The following is a 26,470-nucleotide window of genomic DNA, read 5'->3' on the forward strand; positions in this document are numbered from 1 at the left end:
TGAACTTTGTATTAAAGAGGCATTTCCTTTTATTAATGGTAATTATATTTACTTGTATAAAATATTTACAGCATTAGTAATTTAATTACAATTTTACAAAATATTGCCGTGGTGGGCACTCTATGCTACATTGGTAACACGGGTCAAGTGCTCTTGGATTTTTGTGTTCTCTCTTTCTAGACATCACAAACGGGACTTCTGAGGGACTGGTCCATACCATTTTTCACCTAAAAATAAAGAACAGACACATGTTGGATGAAAATCTTGTTTGCTTACAAATAAAGTGTTATTGAACCTAAACCCAAAAATTTACTATACTGCAGCTAATATTTTTTTTTTAAACGCCTCCAGCCTGCAGGTGAGATCCTCTCTTGTTCTGGGCCGACGTCATAGGCGTGCTGTGTCCCTGGGACACGCTGTGACCCCAAACTCAGTAAAGAGTCGATGACGTGGTTCTTTACCCATTTGATTAGCTGTGTCCAATCACAGATGATCACTTTTAAACAAGGAGATGCTGCTTATCGGCTCTCCTCGCCTCACACTGACAGAGTGAGAGGAGAGCCAATCAGCAGGAGAACTGTACAGATAATCGGGGCACTTATTAGTGCAGCCTCAACAGTGGCCACCAGTGATGCCAGTCTGTGCCCATCAGTGACGCAAATCTGTGCCCATTAGTGCTGCATATTAATATTAGTGCCGCCTTATCTGTGCACATCAGTGAAGAAGCAAAATTACTTGCCTGGGCGTCTGAGCTAACAGGACATCAGCTCTCAGGTAGGTGACACAGCTTCTAGTCCCCAATATGTATTACCATATATATTTGTTCCTGTCGGTAGGTTCACCTACACGAATTGGACTACATGTGTCTCATTTCATTTATGTTTTCAGAATTTCTCCTGACGAAGCGATGTAATATTGCGAAACTAGAAGAGAGACTTCCTGTACCATGACTCCTACGCTCACCTGGATTTTCCCTCCCCCTTTGGGGACTGCAATTTCGGTGATCTGATTGGTTGTCACGATATATGTATTGTTTTTGATGTCTGATGTTTTTATTATTTTTTTGATACTATACCAATAAATTTACCTATTTTTGATATACCTGCTCTTTCTGAGTACATCTACTCCTGTACCGTAATAGTCCTCCCTGCCCATTTCTTTCTGTGGGTTCTTTTGGGTTCATGGGGTTCCCTGAGTTCTATCGCTATCTATCTTGTCCAATGGGTGGGAACTCCGTCTGCCATGGAGTCAATCAGGAAAGGAAAATTACGGTAAGTATTTGATAATATATGTTCTGCACTTTACCTCTTCTGTTTAAAAGACAAGAATAGCCAAAGCTTGTCTGGCTGTGTTCACAGGAGTGCAGTTCGTTCTGCACTCCTGTGACACATTTTCCGCCCGCTGTCGGCTGACGTCACAGAGTCCAGGCTGGGGAAAGATCATGGCTATACGGTTGGCATCTGCCCAGGAGCCTGGACCGGCAGCTGACCCAGCCTTTCAGCGAGCTGTTGAGAGACTGAGCCAGCCACTCAAGCCCCCTCCACAGCCCAGCACTCCAGTGAGTGCGAGATAGGCAGACCAGAGAGCCGCTGATTGACAGTCACCAGCTCTGTGCTCAGCGAGCACTGAACTGAGTGATCAGCAGTCATTGATTGCTCAGTTCTCAGTCTTATAGCCGGCAGGGGACAAATGCTGCATCCACCTACGTAGGCAGGGCCGGCGCCAGTATGAGGCAGCCAAGGCAGCCACCTGAGGGGGTGGCGCCAAGGCTAGGGGTTCCCCATGAGGTTCTTATCCTAGCACTGGCGGCTGGCACTGCTTACACCTGTTCACAGTTCGGCATACTGACAGGCGGTGCAGCACAGCACAGCCCCGGCCAGGCGACATTAACTTCACGTGCTTGCCTCTCCTGACTAGGGGTTCCCCACAAGGTGCTTATCCTAGCGCCGGTGTCTGGCGCTACTTACACCTGTTCACAGTTCGGCATACTGACAGGCGGCGCAGCACAGCCCAGCCCCGGCCAGGCCAGGCGACATTAACTTCACCGGCTTGCCTCTCCTGAGTAGGGGTTCCCCACGAGGTGCTTATCCTAGTGCCGGCAGCTGGCACTACTTGCACCCGTTTACAGTTCGGCATACTGACAGGCGGTGTAGCACAGCGCCGGCCAGGCGACATTAACTTCACCCATAAGAAAATAAATGGCTGCATATCCAGGAATTCCGATTGCCTTTTATTGTTTAAAGTGATAACACCAAAGACACCAACACAAGGTCACGTAGACGCGTTTCACACAAACATCTTGTGCTTAATCATTACAATGACTAAAATAACTGATAGATCTTAAATAGACCGCCCCAGTAACTGCAGGTGTTCTGGGGGCGGTGATAATCAGCAATGGTACACAGTCCAATCAATCACAAAACTTCAGCCCCAAAGAGCATCTGAGTAAAGATTCAAATACAAAATCAAACTGAAGGTCCAAGTTCCTGTACACAAAGACTTGGACCATAGAAACATTGAAACATTGTATGCACATACATGCTCATATTAGACAAATGTTTTTATATTCACTAAGGATTTTCTTCTTCTTTCTCTCTACACTATATGTATTTCTATGAATTTTTCCAAATTATTTACTGGTGTTGTACTCATGGTTTAATACACAATGTTTATATGCGATCGTTGGTTGGTTTGATTTTGTATTTGAATCTTTACTCAGATGCTCTTTGGGGCTGAAGTTTTGTGATTGATCGGACTGTGTACTATTGCTGATTATCAAAGCCCCCAGAACACCTGCAGTTACTGGGACGGTCTATTTAAGATCTATCAGTTAGTTTAGTCATTGTAATGATTAAGCACAAGATGTTTGTGTGAAATGTGTCTATGTGCTTACACCCAGGCCCGTCGGAACCCGACAGGCAAACCAAGCAATTGCCTGGGGCCCCGAGCTGGCCAGGGGCCCCAGCAGGGAGGGCCCTTGCTGCACCGCTGATTCCTCCTGCAGTCTGGTCGGCCGTGTACCATAACCGCGCGGTACAGGAGAATCAGGTTCCTGTTCCCGGCCGGACTGACAGGAAGTGCACACACTGAGTGTTCACTTCCTTTTCAGTCCGGCTCCGGGAACAGCAAACTGAATCTCCCGCGCGGTTATGGTACACGGCCGACCGGACTGCAGGAGGAATCAGCGGTGCGGCAAGGGCCCTCCCTGCTGGGGCCCCTTGCCAGCTCGGGACTAGGACAGAGATCCATGCACTGACAGGTGCCAAGACACAGATCACCGACTGCAGGTAACATTCTGTGTACAGATCTATTATAGGACTGATAGGGGGAGGGGTGGGGGTTCTATCCTAGACATGTGCCTCTCATAAACACTGCTTTCCTTTCATGTCATATTTCTATCTGCCCAGTTCTCATTTCCCAATATGCTTGTTTATGGTCTCAGCATTTGTTTAGCTTGTGTTGCAATATTCCATGTTTATGATTTTATTGGGTTGTATGGAGGATGATATTCTACTCCACATCCCAAAGATCAATGACTCACCAGATCCATCACCTACCTACCTGCCCTGCCCTGTCCTGGGGGCTAATGTCTTCTCTGTGTTATCATTAAATAACACCTTCAGTGTGTAAGCCGACAAACCCAACCCCCCCCCCCCCCCCAGCTTCTCAACTTAAAAAGTTTTTTTTTTGTTTGTTTGTTTGCTTGGGGCCCCCTAATTTCTTCAAATGGCCCTGCTTACACCTGTTCATCCCTTGTGCCATGCCCGCAGTCTGATCGTCTCTCTTAAACCATGCCCACAGGGAGGGGATGGCAATAGGATCGTTGGGGGGAGGGGGTGCAATTTAATGTACCCTCGCTTAAGTAGACAAAAATCCTTACCCTGGCCCTGTACGTACGTATTCTCTTAAATAACTGCAAGTATATACCGGTCTGTGAAAATACACATAATTATTAGCAGGTTTAGCACTACATTGCTAGTAGGAGATGTACATTTCTGAATGATCAGAAAAACTCTGCACCATTATATAAAAAGACATTAAATGTCTATTCTGCAATAAAGAGACTGCCTGTTGAAAACAAAAAAAAATAATAATATGTAAAAATATGTTTAGAAAACCCACCTAGATTGTGTGCTAAAAGTTCAAAGCGATCAGATCCAAAGTACAGCTGTGGCTTTCCATTAATGTGAGCCACAATAGAAGGCATACCAAATACCTGAGGAGAAAAACACAAAAAATAGGGAAAGGAATGAAAACATAGCTTGCTTGTTTTCTTGTATAAACGCTTCATTTCTGCTTCCTTGTAAGAAAAATCCAGCAGCCATTACTCAAGCTTACCCCATACTTTAATGCACTATCAGTATTCTCCTTGAGTTTGTTCTTAACCTCTGGTGAAGACACGCTGGCCAAAACCTTTTTAGCAATGTCGTCCGACATGCCTGCTTTTTTAGCAGCCTAAAAAGAAACATACATTTTGAGGGTAAAAAAATTAACCAAAAAACACTATGAAAAGTATAAGCATGGCCTGGGAGGAAATATAGCATGAACCCTTTAATTGCTATGGTCCTGCTTAATTTTTGGACTTCACATGCAAAGCGAATTTTCCAATATATTTTATATTCATATGAAGCACAATATTGCATTAATAAAAGTTTTCTAATGACTGCAGTGCAGTAGTAGTGCGAGGACTCGAGTCAGGAGAGCCAAGCGGGTGAAGTTAATGTCGCCCAGCCGAGGCTGTGCTGCGCCGCCTGGCAGTATGCCAAACTGTTTACAGGTGTAAGCAGCGCCAGCCGCCAGCGCTAGGATAAGCACCTCGTGGGGAACCCCTAGCTTTGGCACCACCCCCTCTACTGGCGCCCTCAGGTGGCCGCCTTGGCTGCCTCATCACGATCGCGTCATGATTGGCTAGCGGAGATGTCAATCAACGGGTCCGGCAGACCCGATTTCCGGCAGTCATCCGTGATCATCCCTACGAGAGGCAGAACAGTGATCTGCCTTTGTAAACAAGGCAGATCACTGTTCTGAAAGGGGACAAGGGGGAGATCTCTGTCTTTCCCCAATCAATGCAACCCCCCCCCCCCCCCCACAGTTAGTAAGCACCCCCTAGTAACCCTTTAACCACCCCTGTTAACCCTTTCCCTGCCAGTGTCATTAGTGCAGTAGCAGTGCATTGTTCGTTTTAGCACTGATCACTGTATTGGTGTCATTAGTCCCCAAAAAGTGTCAAAAGTGTCAGTTAGATGTCCGATTTGTCCACCGCAATCCCGCAAAAAAAAAAAAAAAACGCTAATCGCCATTACTAGTGAAATAAATAAATAAAAATTCCATTAAAATATTGCATCATTTGTAAACGCTATAACTTTTGCGCAAACCAATCAATATACATTTATTGGGATTTTTTTTTTACCCAAAAAATATGTAGCAGAATACATATTGGCCTAAAATGATGAAAAAATTATATTACTATGTTTTATAGCAGAAATTAAAAAATATTATTTTTTTTCCAAAATTGTTGGTCTTTTTTTGTTTATAATGCAAAAAATAAATACCGTAGAGGTGATCAAATACCACCAAAATAAAAAGCACATATATTTTGTTTGGGTACAGCATTGCACTACCGTGTAATTGTCAGTTAAAGTGATGCAGTGCCGCATTGCAAAAAATTAAAACATTCTGGTTCAGAAGTGGTTAATAAATGTGCAGATTCAATTTTTTTGCACACATACATAACTGATCATGCTCTAGGGCAGGGGTGTCATTTCATTGCAGGCTGCATCTACAGTATGGTTGCCCTCAAAGGGCTGGTTGTATCTGGGATGTGCTACATACAGAGTGCAGGGTTCACACAGATCCACGGCCCTGCTGTAAGCACAGGCAATCGCGGGTGCACGGCAGACGGCCGGGAAGCCTGGGACGTCATATGACATCCACCCAGAATGGGAGATCCCATCTGTGGACGTCATTTGACTATGGGCGGGTAGGGAAGTGGTTAAAGTGGATGTAAACCCACTCTCATACTTTCTAAACTACTGCCATAGTGCTGATCTATAAGGATATAGATGACTCCTGCATGTATCCTTACCTGTCAAATGTCTCCCCTCTGTCTGTTATAAGAACTGAAAAACTGCAGATTCTGTGGGTGGATCTGTTGTCTGGAGCTCGGTGGGTGGAGTCGTGATGTCAGACTCCGCGCCCTCCTCTACACTCCCCTTATCAACATGTATTACTTACACTGAATTCTGCTATGATCACCAACATCCAGTCAAAATCCAGAAAATTAACCACGTGACTTCGGAAAAGGAGTGGGGGTGGGAATTAAAAAAATAATGCCGGTCTCCAGGCATGAGATATGTAAATAACCTGTCACTCACAGCAAGGGGGCGGAACGGACTAAGGTTTTTCTCTGTTAGTCCGTTTTATCACACTGAACAATAAAAGAGGATTGCTCAGAGCTGGATTAACTATTTGTGGCAAGACTGGGCACAAATGATAGGAAATCTTTTACTCTACATTGTGACAGCAAAAAAAAATAAAAAAATTGGGGTTTACATCCACTTTAATCAAACTGCATATTTAAAAAGACTGAGAGCAAAATATGAAATGATATTAACATAGCAGATCTGTTATGATATTTTAGTGATTGGGTTTAGTTCTACTTCATAATTCATAATCTGTACAAGCAATGATCACCTCAATGTTTCACCCTGTTAGCGCAAACCGCCATTCGCATTGAATAACCATGGAAACAGAAGTTTTTAGCTGTCAAACCAATGTCTTTACATTAGAATGTGATTTTCATACAGATAGTCACAGCACATTATAGCAGAGAAGTAATAATAGTACCTCCAGTATGCTCTCTGGTTCAGTAATATCTTTATCCTATAAAACAATAACACACTATAAGCATCGATACACCATATACATTATTATTTGTCAATTACAGACAAACAAAAATAGGCACATGAAGCAGAACTGACCTCAGACCAGATCCGCATCCAAAGCTCCCTTGAAACCGGTTCTAAGAATTCAGGATGCATCATCTGAACAGCCGTGATAAAGCGCATGGCTGAGAGACTTCCTGTAAGAAAAACAACCGCTACCTTTTAGTATGGAGAACATGCGACTCATTTACCCTTCTATGGAATAGTGCTGGGTGACTGGCGCAGTACCACTAACATGGAAGAGACAATTCTCAGTCCTGTGTATAATCCAGCTACAGAAGTGGACAAAAGTGGGCAGATTTTTGTGAAATGATACTTCAAGGACAGTCTAGGGTGGCCACACTGCTCCTCCAAAGATACAGTGCAGTGAGTGTGCTTGGCTACCCTTCGGACAGAACGTGTATTATTGGCAGAATTAACAGATGGCAATACATGGAAACAAATAACTGAAAAAAAGCAAAGTAATTAATGCAGCTACCATGCTTAAAGCCTTCTCGGAGGAAAGGAAAAATTCTCCCCTGCAGTGGGGCTGCCCCAAACCGCAAGGATTAAATGCCACTTATGCCGCGTAAACACGACTGTTTTTCATGACGAGAAAAATAATTTTTTTTTAAATTGGTCATGAAAAACAGTCATGCGTAGGCTCCAGAGCATTTTTCTTTACGAGAAAAATGGGCGTTTAAAATTTAGGACCTGCTCTATTTTTTCTTGTCGTTTTTCACATTGTCATTTTTCACGTCGTGAAAAACGGTTGTGTGTACGCTTTAACGAGGGGGAAAAAAAACATGCATGCTCAGAAGCAAGTTATGAGTTGGGGAAATTAGCATAAGCAGCCCAAAGGGTAGCGCCATTCTAATGGAACTTCCCCTTTATAGTGCCGTCGCACGTGTTGTACGTCACCGCGCTTTGCTCGAGCATTTTTTTTCAAGATCATGTGTATGCAAGGCAAGCTTGAGAGGAATCACGTCGAGAAAATCATTTTTTTTTCAATGACATGAATAACGGTCCAGTTTACGCGGCATTAGAGTCTAGAGGCAGCAAAAATAAGTTGTTTGTACTAGATCCCCTGATCCACCAGCAGGTGGCACTCTCTGCTGCTCCCCTATTTTCTGACAGTGGACTGTCCCTCAGCGTCCTTATATCGAATGCAGGGTTATGGGCATTGTCTGGGTCTTGATGATATAAAGCAGGCTTTTTCAACCAGGGTTGAAATTTGCCCCTAAATTTTATGCATGCCATCTGGTGGATGAAGCCTTCCTGTTAGTTACCCAAAGCCACAGGTTTTCCTTGTGCACCCAGCTGCTGGCATCCAATCAATGACATCATCAGTTGATGAGGCAGCATTTAATGGGCACACTGGCAGCATTTAAGCGACACACTGGCAGCATATGATGGTTACACTGGCAGCATTTGATGGGCACTCTGGCAGCGTTTGATGGGCACCCTGGCAGCGTTTGATGGGCACCCTGGCAGCGTTTGATGTTTTTTTTATTCAGTTTGTTTGCGCCCCCCCAAAAATTTTGCGCACCAGTCGCTACTGCTGCAAGCACTGGTCTTCCTGGAGGAAGCCTGCACGGACTGGCGATCGGGTCATTAAAACTGCTTTTTGGTGCCCCATAGAGCTAAACAAGCATTTTATTCTTGAAATGAAGGGGCAGCCCCACTGTAAGGGATCTTTTTTTTTTTCCTGGGAGTTCAGCTTTGAGAAATGGTAAGCTTAAATATATCACTTTTGGGGGGTTTGGCGCTTAGAGACAACGTTCTACATTCTCACAAATGTGACAATATTCACCTTGAGCTTGTTGCCCTCTACTGGACAAATCAATTATAGCAGCCTTGTAACAAGCATGCAAACAACTATACTTTATTTTATTTTTAATTAGTTCCTCCAACCCCTTAAATGCTGCCCACGAGGCGTTATACTTACCTTCAGTACCAATGCAACAAACTTCACTATGCAGCCCCGCTTGAAGCTACACAACATTTTCTCAGAAAATGGATGTTCTGTACTGATCATGCACGCTGTAGACCCTTTCCTTATATGGCAAAGTTGTATTTTGAGTGACTGAGTACTATTACGGTAAATACATCCCTGTCCCAATTTTCTGCTCACTTGGAATATTCAAGTAAAAATTCTGTGTAAACATAAAGGATCCCCATATCCTTAGATTTGAAAAGTCCAGCTCTGGAAAGCAGAAACTTTACCCTTACGGCGGACTTACTACCACTACAAGAGTGAAAGTCTTGCCTAGTGTGATACAAATAAGCAGTAAGGCTTCATGTACCCTGGCTGCTGATAAACAGACATTTAGGAGCAGTTGGGTGTTTTTTTCAGCTGCCCCTGAAGTCTCCTCTATGGTATCTTATCAGTACATGTACACAGGGTCGTTTATAGTAGTTCCTAGGCAGTTCAGTTTAGAACCATTTTTTGGAAAGAGGCATTTGAAACAAAAGCCTGTAACAGCTTGTAAATGTTTCGTTTACAGGCATTTTTAACTGCTTGCCCACCGCCGGCCGTCATATGACGGCCGGACGGTGCAGCTCTCATTGTGGGCGGGCGTGATATGACATCCTCGCCTTTCCGAGCCACTAGGGGGCACGCGCTCCCGCCGCGTCACTGGGAACCTGATGCACGTGCCCACGAGGTACCCGCGATTGCCCAGTAAAGGAGCAGGACCGTGTATCTGTGTATGTAAACACACAGATCCACGTCCTGTCAGGTGTAAGGAGACCGATGGTGTGTTCCCTTGACCGATCGGTCTCCTCCCCTTGTGAGTCCCCTCCCCCTACAGTTAGAATCACTCCCTAGGACACATATTTAACCCCTTGATCACCCCTAGTGTTAACCCCTTCCCTGCCAGTCACATTTATACAGTAATCAATGCATTTTTATAGCATGGATCGCTGTATAAATGTGAATGGTCCCAAAATAGTGTCCGATATGTCCGCTGCAATAGTTGATAAGCTGTAAAAAAAAAATCACTGCACTTGGCACACAAACACTGCTCTGTATGCCTCCCTAATGAATAAGAGCCCTTTCACACTGCTCCATTGAAAGAAAAAGCATATGTGTTTCTGATGCGTTCTCTGGGTTCCCGACTCCAATCCTGCACCTGTAAAAACATGGACATGTGACAAAAAGCCCACCAATAACAAATTTTTTATTGTACTTTTGATGCATTTTCTATTCATTTCAATGAGGATTTGCGTTTTTGGTAAGTTTTTTTTAAACATTCACCAAAAATGCAGCATGCAGGACTTTAAAGAATGCACAGCACCTGATGCACAGCATTGATGTGAGCTATTCCATAGGATTTAAAGAAATACATTTATCATGCATTTCCTTCAGCTTTAAACACCAAAAGCGCAGCAAAAACGGATCCGTGTAAAAGGACCCCAAGACCATATAGTGGGCACTAAAACCTCTGAATAACCATAGGTAACCTGATTATTTATCATGCAAACAAAATTGCAGTATTTGATGCAGATTTTGTGCATTGATCGCCTATATGATTATTGCTCAGAAAAAGCACTGACCAAAGTCAGCAAAGGACTAACCTTTGTTAAACATTACTTCAGCGAAATCACTTGGCTCTTTCAGAGGAACATCACAGAATTCAGCTTGTCTCATCAGGTCAAAGTGCATGTATATTCCTTTTTTTCGAACCATTGCAGGTGGAGTATTACCTATAAAAATAAGTTAAATAGAATATATATATATGTATATTAAAATGTATATCTTATACATATAGTATTTTAAAAGTTTGTGAATGATCTGACGTAACCATTACAGGAAATATTCACCTACAGTATCTCACAAAAGTGAGTACACCACCAATGAAAATTTCCAAATTGGGCACAATTAGCCATTTTGCTCCCCGGTGGCATGTGACTTGTTAGTGTTACAAGGACTCAGGTGTGAATGGGGAGCAGGTGTGTTAAATTTGGTTCTCTCTCTCACTATCTCATACTAGTCACTGGAAGTTCAACATGCCACCTCATGGCAAAGCAGGGATATGCAATTAACGGACCTTCAGCTGTTGCAAAACTACAAGTCCCATCATGCCTCTGTCTCTGGGTATCATGCTTGTGGCTGTCAGAGTCTTGCTATGCCTCATGGGACTTGTAGTTCTGCAACAGCTGAAGGTCCGCTAATTGCATATCCCTGCTCTAAAAGATATGAAAAGAATAATTGTTGCTCTACATAAAGATGGCCTAGGCTATAAGAAGATTGCCAAGACCCTGAAACCAAGCTGCAGCCAAAAAGATTGGCAAGTACATACAGGGGTTTAACAGGACAGGTTCCATTCAGAACAGGCCTCACCGTGGTCGACTAAAGAAGTTGAGTGCACGTGCTCATCATCAAATCCAGGAGGTTGTCTTTGGGAAATAAATGTATGAGTGCTGCCAGCATTGCTGTAGAGGTTGAAGGGGTGGGGGGTCAGCCTGTTAGTGCTCAGACCATACAACGCACACTGCATCAAATTGGTCTGCATGGCTGTCGTCCCAGAAGGAAGTCTCTTCTAAAGAAGATGCACAAGAAAGCCTGGAAACAGTTTGCCGATAAACGTATTTGGTTCAGATGGTGTCAAGCGTGTGTGGCGGCAACCAGGTGAGGAATACAAAGACAAGTGTATCTTGTCTACAGTCAAGCATGGTGGTGGGAGTGTCATGGTCTGAGGCTGCTGGCACTGGGGAGCTACAGTTAAGGGAACCATGAATGTCAACATGTACTATGATCCCCTCCCTTCAGAGACTGGGCAACAGGGCAGTATTCCAACATGATAACGACCCCAAACACACCTCCAAGGTGACCACAGCCTTGCTAAAGAAGCTGAGGGTAAAGGTGATGACTGGTCAAGTTTGTTTTCAGACCTAAACCCTATTGAGCATCTGTTGGGCATCCTCAAACGGAAGGTGGAAAAGCGCAAGGTCTCCAACATCCACCAGCTCCATGATGTCATCATGGAAGAGTGGAAGAGGACTCCAGTGGAAACCTGTAAAGCTCTGGTGAACTCCATGCCCAAGAGAGTTAAGGCAGTGCTGGAAAATAATTGTGGCCACACTCTGGGCCCTATTTGGACATTTTCACTTACAGATGTACTTACTTTTGTTGCAAAAAAGAGAAAAGGTGCGCCAATCTAAGTGCAGTATAAGAAGTTTAATGGGATAATGTATACCACACAGCCAAATGGCTACTCACATAATGTAAGGGATCAAAGGCATGTAAAAAGTAATCAGGTCCGGTGTCACTGTGGGGTCCAGTTGAAGATGACAGCGATCTCTATGCCACACAAACTCCTCGGCAAACAAGGGGGGGCTGACGGTAATGGGAAATCCACTTTCACCCTGTGAGACCACGGAGGAAGCAGGAACCGCGGTAGGAGACAGCGTGCACGTGCGCCTCAGCGTGGAGCGCAGCGTCGCGTCGTCGGACCGGAAGTGAGGAAGGGCAAGGAACGGACCAATGGGATGACGCGTTTCTCAGCATCCGCTGTTTCATCAGATCCATCCAATGGATCTGATGAAACAGCGGATGCTGAGAAACGCGTCATCCAATTGGTCCGTTCCTTGCCCTACCTAACTTCCGGTCCGACGACGCGACGCTGCGCTCCACGCAATGATTCATCCAATGGATCTGATGACAGCGGATGCTGAGAAACGAGTCATCCCATTGGTCCGTTCCTTGCCCTATGTCACTTCCAGTTCGACGACGCGTCGCTGTGCTCCACGCTGAGGCGCACGCCGTCTCCTACAGCGCTTCCTGGTTCCTTCATGGTCTCACAGGGTGAAAGTGGATTTCCCATTACCATCAGCCCCCCCTTGTTTGCCGAGGAGTTTGTGTGGCATAGAGATCGCTGTCATCTTCAACTGGTCCCCACAGTGACACCGGACCTGATTACTTTTTACATGCCTTTGATCCCTTACATCATGTGAGTAGCCATTTGGCTGTGTGATATACATTATCCCATTAAAACTTCTTATACAGCACTTAGATAGGTGCACCTTTTCTCTTTTTTGCATACATTTCAGAGCCTGCTTCTGCTTTTTATGGTAGCTGCCGCTAGTGCTTTCCTTTTCCTTGGACACGTTATTGATATTTTATTGGACTTTTCATTGGACTATATTACTATTTATTGTACTGCCCATTTATTTAATTTTATTTTTAGTTATTGTCATTTTATTTATACCCTAATAATCTCTCGCCATCCTGCTATTTCTATTGTCGACTCACTTTTGTTGCCAGCTGTTAGATATTAATGGTTGTGTGTTGAGTTATGTTGAGGCGATAGGAAATTTACACTGTTAGGGCTCTTTTACACGGAGCGGATCCGTAATTGATCCGCTCTGTTAGTCCGTTTGGCTCAGCGGGGATTCCTCCGTAAATCCCTTCTGAGCTGTCGGCGGACAGGGCGGTCCCCGCACACTGTGCAGAGACCGCCCTGTCTCTCCTCCGCTCTCCCCTATGGGGAATCGGATGAATACGGACCGTGTGTCCGTATTCATCCGATCCGTTCCGCCGGACGGAAGAAAAATAGGGTTTTCTTCCGTCCGCAAAAGCGGACGCGGATGGTTGCGGACGTTAGCGGATGCATCATCCGCTAACGTCTGCAATCCCATAGGGCTTCATTACAAGTCCGTAAACAAACTTGTAATAAACGGACCGTTTGTCCGTATGTGTGAAAGGGCCCTTATACAAGCTATACACTCACTACTTTAAATTGTAGCAAAGTGTAATTTCTTCAGTGAAGGAGTGAGTATTACCGCGCTACCAAAGGGGATGGGGGGGGGGGAGAGGGGGAGGGGTTACAGCTGCAGCACTGAAAGGTGTATCAGACCATAAGGTAATAACAAAAGAGAAGGTAGCGCTGCGCTGTAGGTGGGGGATGGGAGAGGTGTGTAGAGGAAGTAGGATGGTCTGTATGTGATTATAGCAATATCTTTTGATGGTATGTTGTTTATATTGCTATAATCACATACAGACCATCCTACTTCCTCTACACACCTCTCCCATTCCCCACCTACAGCGCAGCGCTACCTTCTCTTTTGTAATTTCTTCAGTGTTGTCACATGAAAAGATATAATAAAATAAATAACCTCTCATTTTTAAATCCTGTATGTTTATGTATGTGTTTATTTTGTATATATGTGCGTATTTCCTTTTTAAGAGTGGCCCTCCTGCAGCAGTATATCTCCACAGGGCGGTTGGCAAGCGGTTACAGTACTTTGCTCAGTTCTTTGTTTGCATACCTGTTCCTTGCATTATTGCCCCGAGGAGTCCAGGACGAAACTGAACATCTACATTCCATATGTTTTTATATCGGCACATGACCTGATACAAAGAGAAATGTAACATTTATTTTATGCATACGTATATCTTATAACATATCAGAAATACACACATACATATACACACACACACACACACACACACACACACACACACACACACACACACACACACACACACACACACACACACACACACACACACACACACATATATATATATATAACATTGAGACACTGCACTGGCCCAGTGTAGCAAGCTAGTCCAGCTAGGCCTCAAATACACCATTTATCCCCTGTGCATCAAATCCCAGCATTTTCGTGCAATTGGAAGGTACAGGTGCAGCATTCAGCCCTACTGCCTGTCAAAGCCTGACAGGCTAAAAATATACAGCGGCTGAGCATTATACCGAGTGGTACTGTTTAGGGTCATTTGTATTCAGGGACATATGCGTGAAACACATTAATGGCTTTGACAGACCGTAGGTAGAGGGGCTGGATGCTGTGCCTCCTAGAAGTTAGGAAATGCAGAGGTTTGCTGCACAGGAGCTAAACACCCAGTGTGCATGACTGTTAAAAGCTAAAACATAAAAATATACACTTACAAACAGGGCTTTTTTTTCAGATGGAACTCTGTTCCGGCACCTCTGTGGGCCCTCTCCTCTCTAAACTTTCATTTAGAGCATAAAAGATGTAACATTGACATTCATATTGTAAGTACTGTCCCTTTTGCATTTTTTTTCTGCACCACGTGTGATGCACACTTATCACCACTGCACAATACACACAATACACACTGTACTTTGTGTGTTACACATTCCTGAACCATGCACCTTTTGTGAAACACAGTTCTAATAGTTAACTTATTATTTTTTGGCACTACTGTATTTCCTTTCTCTACGAAAGGTGTGGCCGGGGGTGGGGTTTTAGGGTGGGGAGGTGGCCCAGGGCCGGCGCTAGCGCAAGGCAACATGGGCACTTGCCTTACGGCGCTAGGGAACAGGTCGGAAAATTTACAGTGTCACTGTGTCAGTGTCTCTCTCGTCTCTGTGAGTCCCAGGATTACACACAGCAGGCATCTCTCACTGTGTGTATTGGAGCTTAGTGTGTTAAAGCGGAGCTCCACCCTAAAGTGGAACTCCCGCTGATCGCAACCCTCCCCCCTCCGGTGTCACATTTGACACCTTTCAGGGGGAGGGGGGTCTAAAGACAGGTATTTGCACCCACTTCAGGTCACACAGTCTCGGGCAGACTGCGGGCATGACGTCACCTCCCCCCCGTCCCCGTCCCCCCGTTGTGTTCTGGAAACACTCGGCTCCCAGTACACAGCGGGAGCCAATCAGCAGGCGTAGCGCGATTTGCGCAAGCGCCGTAGGGAACCGGGCAGTGAAGCTGGAGCGCTTCACTTCCTGGTTCCCTCACCGAGGATGGCGCGGTGGGGGGGGGGGGCAGCAGAGTGACGAGCAATCGCTCGTCCTCTGCTGCGGACCGCGCTGGACTCCAGGACAGGTAAGTGTCCTAATATTAAAAGTCAGCAGCTGCAGTTATTGTAGCTGCTGGCTTTTAATATTTTTTTTTCAGCGGAGCTCCGCTTTAACTTTGGCCACGCTGTGAGAAAAGTCCCGCCCTCCTCCTAGATCAGCTCGTGTGATAGGCAGAACAATGCGTCTATCACACAAGCTGATCTAGGAAGAGGGCAGGACTTTTCTCACAGCGCGGCCAGTTTTCACACTAAGCTCCGATACACACAGCGGGAGATGCCTGCTGTGTGTGAAGTGTAGATGAGGAGGGAGGGAGGGGAGCGCTGCAGCCAAACTGGCAGTGTGTGTGATAAGTTCTCTCTCATGTCACGCTGCCCCGGGCCCCCTCCTCTCTTCTCGTCCATCCCTATTTGCTTGCGACATCATCTGGGATGGACGAGAAGAGAGGAAAGGCCGCCGGGGCAGCGTGACATGAGAGAGAACTTATCACAGATGCTTCCTGCATACTGGCTGCCAGGTAAACGCTGCACCCCAAAATGCCCCAATGTGCTCCAATATGCCCCAATGTGTGCCAATATGCCCTGATGTGCGCCAGGTGCCCCGTTCCCCGTTGTGCCATGTGTCCTGATGTCCTGTGCCCCAGTCTGCTGTGTCTCAATGTCGTGTGCCCTGATGTACTGTGCCCTTTACCCTGATGTGTGCTGTACCCTGATGTGCACTGTACCCTGATGTGTTGTGCACCTTCGCCTGAGCTGGCAAAAATCCTTGCACCGGCCCTGAGTCGGCCTGTACCTATTCTCTGAGGAAAAAAAAAGCCGTGCTCGCAACTTTTCCTCCTGAAAGGCAATGTTATAATGTGGTAGTATGCATTGCATACCAGCACATTATGTCAAACTTACCTTAAAACTAAGCCCTCCAGCAACGTGTGCTGTCACCGCTGACATCACCGGTTTAGGAAATATTTACAGGTAAGCCATAATAGGCTTACCTGTAGGTTAAAGATAAACCAAAGCATTTATTACCACTGCAGACATCAAATTTACAGATGCCTCCACAACTGCGAGATAAAACAATGCAGCCTAGAGTACAGTCTAATAATGGTTGACTCGTTTCAGGGGTCCTGCTCCCTTTCCTCAGAATCTAGTCACACCCAGGGGCGGACTGACCATTCGAGCACCCGGGCACTGCCCGAGGACCCCATGCCACTAGGGGGCCCCATCAGGATTGCCAGCCTAAGTAAAACCAGGGACAGTATGTAAAAGTCAGTGTTTATATAAAAAAAAAGATTTTAGCTGCCCCGCCTCTCCAGTACCTTTTCAGTGTGTGTATGTGTATTCTGTGTGTATGTATACTGTGTGTGTATATTGTGTATCTGTGTGTATGTATACTGTGTGTGTATATTGTGTATCTGTGTGTATTCTGTGTGTATGTATACTGTGTATGTATACTGTATGTGTGTGCGTGTATACTTAGTGGCCCCCTAATCTATTGCCTGGGGGCCCCATAATCTCCTATTGCCCGGGGACCCCAAAATCTCCTATTGCCCGGGGGCCCCATGAGTTGTCAGTCCGCCCCTGGTCACACCTTGACTGTAATAATCCTGATCCTCCTACCGACTGCAGCCTCCTCCCAGCTACAGCTGAACTAAACAGATTTGCCAAGATCTTTCTGACATAGTTAGTATTAGTAAAACTCTAGTAATGTATGTTAGCATGTACAACCCTGAATCCATCAGAAATCCATCCAGAGTTATACTTAACACTGGTTATGAACCTGTGCCCTACAATACTACCTATGCTTAGATGTCTTTGTTGTTTAACCTCTTCAGCCCAGAGCCTGTTTTTCAGACTTGGGCCCAGATTCACAAAGCACTTACACCGTCATATCTCGAGATACGCCGCGTAAGTGTAAATATGCGCCGTCGTATCTATGCGCCGTGCCTACAAAACTAGATATGCCTGAAAATAGGCTTCATCCGACCGACGTAACTTGTCTACGCTGTCGTATCGTGGGCGCATATTTACGCTGGACGCATGTGGCGCTCCCATTGATTTTCTATTCAAATATGCAAATGAGGGAGATACGGCGATTCACGAACGTACGTGCGCCCGATGCAGGCTATGTGCGGTGCGCGTATGTTTAACGTCCGGCCTAAAGTTATTCCCCATAAAGGAGGTGTAACTCAGCACCAGAAGTGCACAGGTCAGCTGGAGAGCAGCTGCAGCAGCACCGTTACGGACGAGCTGAGCAACCACACTTGCAGGACAACACATCTGTATGCCAACATGCCAGGCAGGACCGCCATCAGGAATTATGGGGCCCCTTACCCAGCTTCAGGCATGGGCCTGGGGGGGTGCTGCCGCGAATTGAGAAAGACGAAATAAAGAAAAATATATATAAAAAAAAGGAACTAAAAAGAATAAAAAATATAAAAAAAAAAAAAAAAAGTGACTTGCCATCTGGGGTCCTGTGCTCACACACACACACCACATCCACTTCATATTGGTTTAGCCCAAGTCCACCATGTAGGACTTGGGAGCAGCAACGCCACGCTAAGGCCCCAATGGTGTTGCTGTCCATTCATACCACATTCACACGGTCGTGGGGATAACCTCTCCCTGACGACCCAAGGTGACACGCCTTGCTGGCAGGAATGTGACCCACATTCACACACCAGTCACACTGTAGCCTGCACTACTGACCGTGTGCAGTCACTACAAAAATAAAAAAGCTCATAATCTGAGCACAGAAAATAAAAAAGCTCATAATCTGAGCAAAGAAAATAAAAAAAAGGCACTCATTTGCTCTGTCGTGGGCCAGGCATGGTGCCACGGCTCCGGCTCCTCAGTTGTCTGGGGGGGAGCCTCACTGGTCAATGGACCATGGGATGAACAGTGTATGGAACCCAAACAAATGTGCACTGCCCCTAGTGGATGTGTATGGAACATTTTTGGAGAATACAGATATCTTAGTGACATTATACGGTTTAGTGCTTAGAACAAGCCATGCACACTGTGTTAAGTAAGCAGATAAGAGTGACCTTGGTACTGTGTATACTTTGTATAGACCTTTGTGCCGTAACAAGGCTGTTCATACTGCTGATCAGCTCAGATTCATCCGATTACTTTAGACTGACTAGTATTATCATGTTTATAGGTGTAACCAAGCTAATAGCATGAACCAATTTTACATTGTTTAACCACTTGAGACCCGCGCTATAGACAAAAGACGTCTAGAGCGCGGCTCTCAAGTGCCGGGTGGACGTCCTGTTATTTACATTCCCTGTGCACGCCGCTGGGGGCGCGCAGCGGGGAAACACTGTGCCTGGCACATCGCTGGGAAGCCAATGCGCGTGCCTGGCGGCCGCGATGTCCGCCAGGTTCCTACGATCGGCGGTGACATCAGGGACGTGGAGCTCTGTGTGTAAACACAGAGCTCCTCGTCCTGTCAGGGAGAGAGGAGACCGATCTGTGTCCCTTGTACATGGGGACACAGATCGGTCACCTCCCCCAGTCAGTCCCCCTCCACACACAGTTAGAACACACCCAGGGAATACATTTAACCCCTTCCTCACCCCCTAGTGTTAACCCCTTCCCTGCCAGTCACATTTATACAGTAATCAGTGCATTTTTATAGCACTGATCGCTGTATAAATGTGAATGGTCCCAAAATTGTGTCAAAAGTGTCCGATGTGTTCGCTGCAATATTGCAGGCCTGACGGGAAAAAAAAAAACGCAGATCGCCGCCATTACTAGTAAAAAGTAAATCATTAAGCTATCCCCTATTTTGTAGGCGCTATGACTTTTGCGCAAACCAATCAATATACGCTTATTGCGATTTTTTTTTAACAAAAATATGTAGAAGAATACGTTTTGGCCTAAACCTAGAAAAAAAAAATTGGGATATTATTATAACAAAAAGTAAAAAATGTAGGTTTTTTTTCAAAATTTTCTGTCCTTTTTTGTATGTAGCGCAAAAAATAAACACCGCACAGGTGATCAAATACCACCAAAAGAAAGCTCTATTTGTGTGAAAAAAATTATAAAAATATAATTTGGGTACAGCATTGTATGACCGCGCAATTGTCATTCAAAATGCGTCAGCGCTGAAAGCTGAAAATTGGTCTGGGCACGAAGGGGGTTTAAGTACCCAGTAATGAAGTGGTTAAAGCCCTAAACATAAACAAGCATTTAATGTGTTACTAAATCCACAACAGTAAAAGCATGCTTGTTATACTCACTGTGGAAACTAAGGGGTTAATCCTCTGCATTGTGTAAAAAGGCTGTTTAATCCTGTCTTCTCTGATCCTCCCCTTCTTCCACAGTCCACAATCCATCTCCTGACAGTACAGAGCCTTGGGGACACTCTGCACATGCTCAGTTTGGTGTGTATTGCTAGAGTGCTTTTTTTTCCCCTTAGGAAGCTGCATGCGATCAGCCCAGGGCCAATCAGCACTGTTCAGACAGAGGGTCAGGGGTCCTGCAGCCTCAACACAAACATTTACATTCAGCTACCAGAGGCAAAAATCAGCCAGTCCTTGCATCTGGAATGGCTGGGGTATGAGATATGCAGCAGCCACTCAGCCTACTTAAACTAATGACAAGCTGACAGCGGCCACTGCTTTTGGCATGCAGCCGCAGAGATGTCTGAGCCTGGATGTAGCTGGCTGCATCTTTCCCTAATCACAGGGAGTCGCTCTGTGTGAGGCTACATGCTCATAGCGGCGGCTGCTGTCAGCCTGTCGTGTGTGTGGATAGGCTGCTGTCAGCCTGTCATGTGTGTGGATAGGCTGCTGTCAGCCTGTCGTGTGTGTGGATAGGCTGCTGTCAGCCTGTCGTGTGTGTGGATAGGCTGCTGTCAGCCTGTCGTGTGTGTGGATAGGCTGCTGTCAGCCTGTCGTGTGTGTGGATAGGCTGCTGTCAGCCTGTCGTGTGTGTGGATAGGCTGCTGTCAGCCTGTCATGTGTGTGGATAGGCTGCTGTCAGCCTGTCATGTGTGTGGATAGGCTGCTGTCAGCCTGTCATGTGTGTGGATAGGCTGCTGTCAGCCTGTCATGTGTGTGGATAGGATGCTGCTATTTATATGCCTCAATCTTTCCGGTGCAAGAACCCGCTGATTCTTGCTGCTGGAATCCTGAGGCTGCAAATAAACAGCCGTGTGAAATCGGCCTTACCCCTCACATTGACCGCGGCTTTGAAATCATGCGACTATCTGAAATCACGCAATTTCAAAGCCGCATGTCAGTGGGACTTCAGGCTTCCTGCACAGATGTCAAATCAAAGTCGGCATTGCATCAATTTGAACAGCGCGATTGCCCACAATAGAGTGCGACTTGTCGTGCCATTTGACCTGTCAAATCGCATGACAAGCCACTCCAATGTGAACGAGGGCTTATAGTAGAAGCCAATGCGTTCTGCTCAACAAAGTAAATGTCGCATTGTGCCCCACCTTGTCTAAACGGTGACCATACACTGTACATCTACCATCAATTATGTAGTACAAGGGTGTGCCTGATTGGATAGAAACTGAAATTTAGGTCTGTCCTCATATTACATCCTTTTGGAAAATCTTTAATTGAAGTTGTACAGAGATTGTACTAATTCAGTTAGTCAGATTGCAATGTGTATGGTGACCTTAACCACTTCCCGCCCGGCCTATGGCCGATTTACGTCCGGGAAGTGGTTTTGAAATCCTGACTGGACGTTCCTGGACGTCCTGCAGGATTTCATGCCGCGCGCGCCCGTGGGGGCGCGCAGCGCGGCGATCGGTGATGCGGGGTGTCAGTCTGACACCCCGCATCTCCTATCTCGGTAAAGAGCCTCCGGCGGAGACTCTTTACCACGTGATCAGCCGTGTCCAACCACGGCTGATCACGATGTAAACAGGAAGAGCCGTTGATGGCTCTTCCTCACTCGCGTCTGACAGACGTGAGTAGAGGAGAGCCGATCGGCGGCTCTCCTGACAGGGGGGGTTCGCGCTCATTGTTTATCAGCGCAGCCCCCCCTCGGATCGCCACACTGGACCACCAGGGAAGCCCACCCTGGACCACCAGGGAAAGGCAAATAAAAAAAAAAGTCTTGGAAAAAAAAAAAAAAAAAAATTTAAAAAAAAAAAAGATGCCAATCAGTGCCCACAAATGGGCACTGACTGGCAACATGGGTAGATCAGTGCTGCCCCACAGTGTCCATCAGTGCCACCCCAATGTCCATCAGTGCCACCAAACAGTGCCCATCCATGCCCAGTGCCCACCTATCAGTGCCCATCTGTGCCACCCATAAGTATCCAACAGTGCCACCCATAAGTGCCGCCTATGAGTGCCCAGTGCCGCCCATGAGTGCCCATCAGTGCTGCCTATGTGTGCCCATTAGTGCCGCCTATGTGTGCCCATCAGTGCCGCCTATGTGTGCCCATCAGTGCCGCATACCAGCGCCGCATACCAGCGCCGCCAATCGGTGCCACCTCATTTGTGCGCCCGTCAGTACTACCTCATCGGTGCCCATCAGTGCCGCCATATCAGTGCCCGTAATTGAAAGAGAAAACTTAATTATTTACAAAAAAATTAACAGAAAAAAATAAAAACGTATTTTTTTTTTCAAAATATTCAGTCTTTTTTTAGTTGTTGCACAAAAAAAAAAAAATCGCAGAGATGATCAAATACCACCAAAAGAAAGCTCTATTTGTGGGGAAAAAAAGGACGCCAATTTTGTTTGGGAGCCACGTCGCACGACCGCGCAATTGCCATTCAAAGTGCGACAGTGCTGACAGCTGAAAATTGGCTTGGGCGGGAAGGTGCGTAAGTGCCTGGTATGGAAGTGGTTAAAGGAGATTGTACAACAACCAGATTGTAGTGTATAGTCAGCCTAATGGTGGTCATACACATAACAATCGGATTGAAGGATTCTTTACAATCTGATCTGATCTATGCATTATTAAAAATACACATACTGTATCCTCGATCGATTTTAAACACAACCAATTGGAATTAATCTGGTCTGGATGGAAATTCTGAGCAGTGGAGAGCAGATCGATCAATATGATCATTAAGTGTATGGGGCATCAAACAATCTCCCAATTGGACAGAAAAATCTATTGAAAGTCTGATTGTGTATAGGAAGCAGAGGAAGGTGGAGGGAATGGAGTTGTCTGTCCTCTACTATGACTGCTTACTATTGTCCTGGGTCATACCAACTAATACTGCATGGGGGGGGGGGGTATTAAAGGGAAAAACATGACAGCTGATGCCCCCCCACAATGTAACAGAATTAATTATAAGATTAGAATCTCCCCCCCCTCCTATACTGTCACTGAGCAGTCTGCCCCCCTCTGTACAGCCATTGTACACAGATATCACTGCAGGAACACAGAGCTGACTTGTAATGGGAACTCTCACCTCAAACCCCAACCAGGAATACGGGGAGACCACATCATAGAAAAGCTCCAACACCCTCCGCTTAGACATGTCTGCGCCCTCCGAGTCTACACACACCGCACAGCATTGTGGGAAGGGACAAAGTTTAGGCTTCTGGTTATTGTCTGACCTTGTGCATGCCGCCATCTGCTGGTGACTTGTAGCGAGTGCAGCAGAAAATAAGACATGCAGGCTCTCTCTCTAGTGCTGCACGATTAATCGGCTGCATTCACACCTGCGCGTTTCAAAGTTGCGCGTTTTTGCCACGTTTTTATGTGAAGTGATTTACAATGAAAATAGATTTCCATGGTCGAGTTAAACTTAATGAAAATATATATATATATATATATATATATATATATATATATATATATATATATATATATATATATATATATATATATATATATATATATATATATATATATATATATATATATATATATATATATATATATATATATATATATATATATATATATATATATATATATATATTACAGACCAAAAGTTTGGACACACCTTCTCATTCAAAGAGTTTTCTTTATTTTCATGACTATGAAAATTGTAGATTCACACTGAAGGCATCAAAACTATGAATTATACATCAGACAGGAGGCTCATATCTTATGCATTATCTTTCTTTAATAATGCCCATAGCAGAAATACAGTAAACATTTATTGTAACTTAAAAAATTCAAAGAACTACCCTTCCCAGCAGTCCCTGGGGCAGTGTAGCCCCTCCCAGACCGTAGCCTATATAAGGGACTGTCTGAGGTAACCTATTCCTCTTTCTTTCTGCTCATAGCCAGAACTCAGATAAGTACATTACTCTATGTTTATAATTTTTATGTAGGCTTGCTTGATATTTGGTTATCAGCAGTTTTTTTAATTTGTGTAGATCCTAATGTCACATCGTCTTTCCACAGGGTGCTGGGAATCCCCCCCCCCTCCCACCCCGGCTTTTATTACAGCTACAGAGGTTTTTCCCTCCTCCGCTATTCCCTTCAACTTCCACCTGTATCTGTATATACCCTCTGATCCCCTCAGACCTTCATCTGTGTGTTGTTCTATCAACCTTCTGTCTTATGAAGCACAACTGATATTTCAAAAAATGATAAACGTTTAGTTTTTGCTGTATGCTTTTCCCACTTTGCTATCTGTGCCACCCGTTTTGTAGAGAACGCGGTTTCCTCTGATGTGTACATCTTACAGTCATTGGGCTTCTTTATTTGTTTATTTTACAATATACCGCTGCTTTGCTTCTTTTGTTTCCCCCCGGTGCGCTCTGCACACTGCTCGTTTTCTGACTGGAGGTAGGACGACGCCATTTTAACATCTCGGCGCCTTTTTTCCTACCTCCCTTCTTCTCCTCAGAGCGTCTCATCTCTGAGGGGGGCGTGGCGGTGAGGATCTCCCTGCACCAATCGCGCTATTGTCGCGAATCGACTGCGCCATTGCTGCGGACCTGTCCTGGGGACCCCATCCTCCGTGTGCTAGGCCGTCTCTCCCCATCACCGCCACGCCAGGGTGCGGGCGGCTGTATGGTTGGAACTCTGTGTAGATCTCACTGATCTATGCGAATCACGTTAGGCCGTAGTCTCGCGAGACTACGGCCCCGAGCCTCACGTCTAGCTCCCCTTGTGGTGGGGAATATCTCCCCTCATCTAACTTCTGTCACTCACACCTAGCTGGTGGGGAATTCCTCCCCTCCCCTGCTTCTGTCACTCCTTCACCTTCAGTTACATTAAACATCAGTTCTTGTTCTGGGAATTTATTCCCCTGTAGTCTATTCTACATATAATGAATATATTAATACATGTAAATAAATAATAAATTTAAATAATTATACGAATGAATAAATTATTGACTTATTAAATAAATATAAATAAATCAATGAACATAAATGTCTATAAATAAATAATTTATACAATCTATATGATTGAATAAATAAATAAATATATAAATATATATATAATAAACAAATTTTAAAATATAAACTATTAAACTATACTTTATATATAATTGAATAAATAAATAAATACATATATATATAAATAAATAAACAAATTATAACAATAATTGAATGAATTATAGAAATTACTATACAAGTTATAGTACATAACTTCCGTATCTTCCTGTGCTGCACGGCCGTGCTGTCCGCAGACAGCTGACTCCTCTCCTGTGGCTGGCGACAGATCCTTTACTCCCTATTGGTGCCACTGAAGTGGTGGACGCAGCCCTGGAAGGCCCTACCTACCTCAGTGCTGCACTGGTTCCTGAGCTGGTCGGTAGGTCCGTCCAGACTACCAGGGCATCGGTTGTTCCAACCCACATGCACCCCTATGTCCGGATCTCCCGGCAAGGATATAACGCCCCTGAGTAGGGCATGGCGTCCCGTATGCGCCGTCACATTAATGTGGCCTCCGTCTCCCCGGCAGGGGAAGTAATTAACATGCCCCAGGCAGTACCCTCCCAGGACTGCCGACCCATTGACTCCCCGACAGGGGAAGTAAATAACATGCCCCAGGCAGTACCCTCCCAGGACTGCCGACCCTCTGACTCCCCGGCAGGGGAAGTACATAACATGCCCCAGGCAGTACCTTCCCAGGACTGCCGACCCACGGACTCCCCGGCAGGGGAAGTGAATAACATGCCCCAGGCAGTACCCTCCCGGGCCTGCCGACCCACTGCCTTCCCAGACTCCAATCGACCCCCGAGCCTCGGGGAGATGCACATGCAGAGGCAGCGATCCGCTAGACGGACTGAGCCAGACTCCTCGTGGACTCTTCCAGAGTCGTCCGCGGAGTACGAGGCGGCTAACACCTTTGAGTCTGAGGATGAAAATGATGATGATAATGATGATGATTATGTGAGCAGTGGGCACATGGCGCTCCATGACGACGCCAACCCTAGGTCCCAGGGTAAAACCTTATTGGACTCTTGTGGAGTACCATTTTTCGATCAGGAGGTGATTGGCCACCCACACTCCGGTGACTGGGCACCTCTACCTGAGGTGATCCAATAGATCGAATGCTGGACCCGGAGATCGATCGGTGCGCTAACCGGACAAGTTGAGGGTGGAATACTCACCCTTCCATTACCAAATACGGTGGTGCTCACTCCAGAGGTGGATCCCATAATCATTCAGTATTCCAGGAAGGGAATAGAGAGGGCCTTTGGGACCTCACAGTACTGGGTCTTAGATCTCTGGACCTATCACCTAACCCTACGCCTTAGTGAGCAGGCTACCGCCTCTGTAAGCCGGTTGACCTAGCACAATGGGATCACGCTAATTGATGATATCTTTAAGACGGTAGGACAAATGGAGTTATATTACCAGGCGT

At 45.6% G+C, this 26,470-nt stretch overlaps 1 protein-coding gene across 1 annotated transcript; it reads right to left on the bottom strand.

Annotated features, from left to right (window-relative positions):
• LOC120947039 (glutathione S-transferase kappa 1-like) lies at positions 1-23,223 on the bottom strand. Its single transcript, XM_040361976.1, has 8 exons — positions 23,106-23,223; positions 14,196-14,277; positions 10,503-10,631; positions 6,981-7,081; positions 6,847-6,882; positions 4,339-4,455; positions 4,123-4,216; positions 1-227 (listed from the first exon to the last, which is right to left on the bottom strand). Exons 1-8 carry the CDS (start codon positions 23,172-23,174, stop codon positions 184-186), a joined length of 672 nt encoding a protein of 223 aa, XP_040217910.1. The 5' UTR covers positions 23,175-23,223; the 3' UTR covers positions 1-183.
• Positions 23,224-26,470: the final 3,247 nt, after the last annotated feature.

Source organism: Rana temporaria, chromosome 8, assembly GCF_905171775.1.
Source record: "Rana temporaria chromosome 8, aRanTem1.1, whole genome shotgun sequence".
Taxonomy (NCBI): domain Eukaryota; kingdom Metazoa; phylum Chordata; class Amphibia; order Anura; family Ranidae; genus Rana; species Rana temporaria.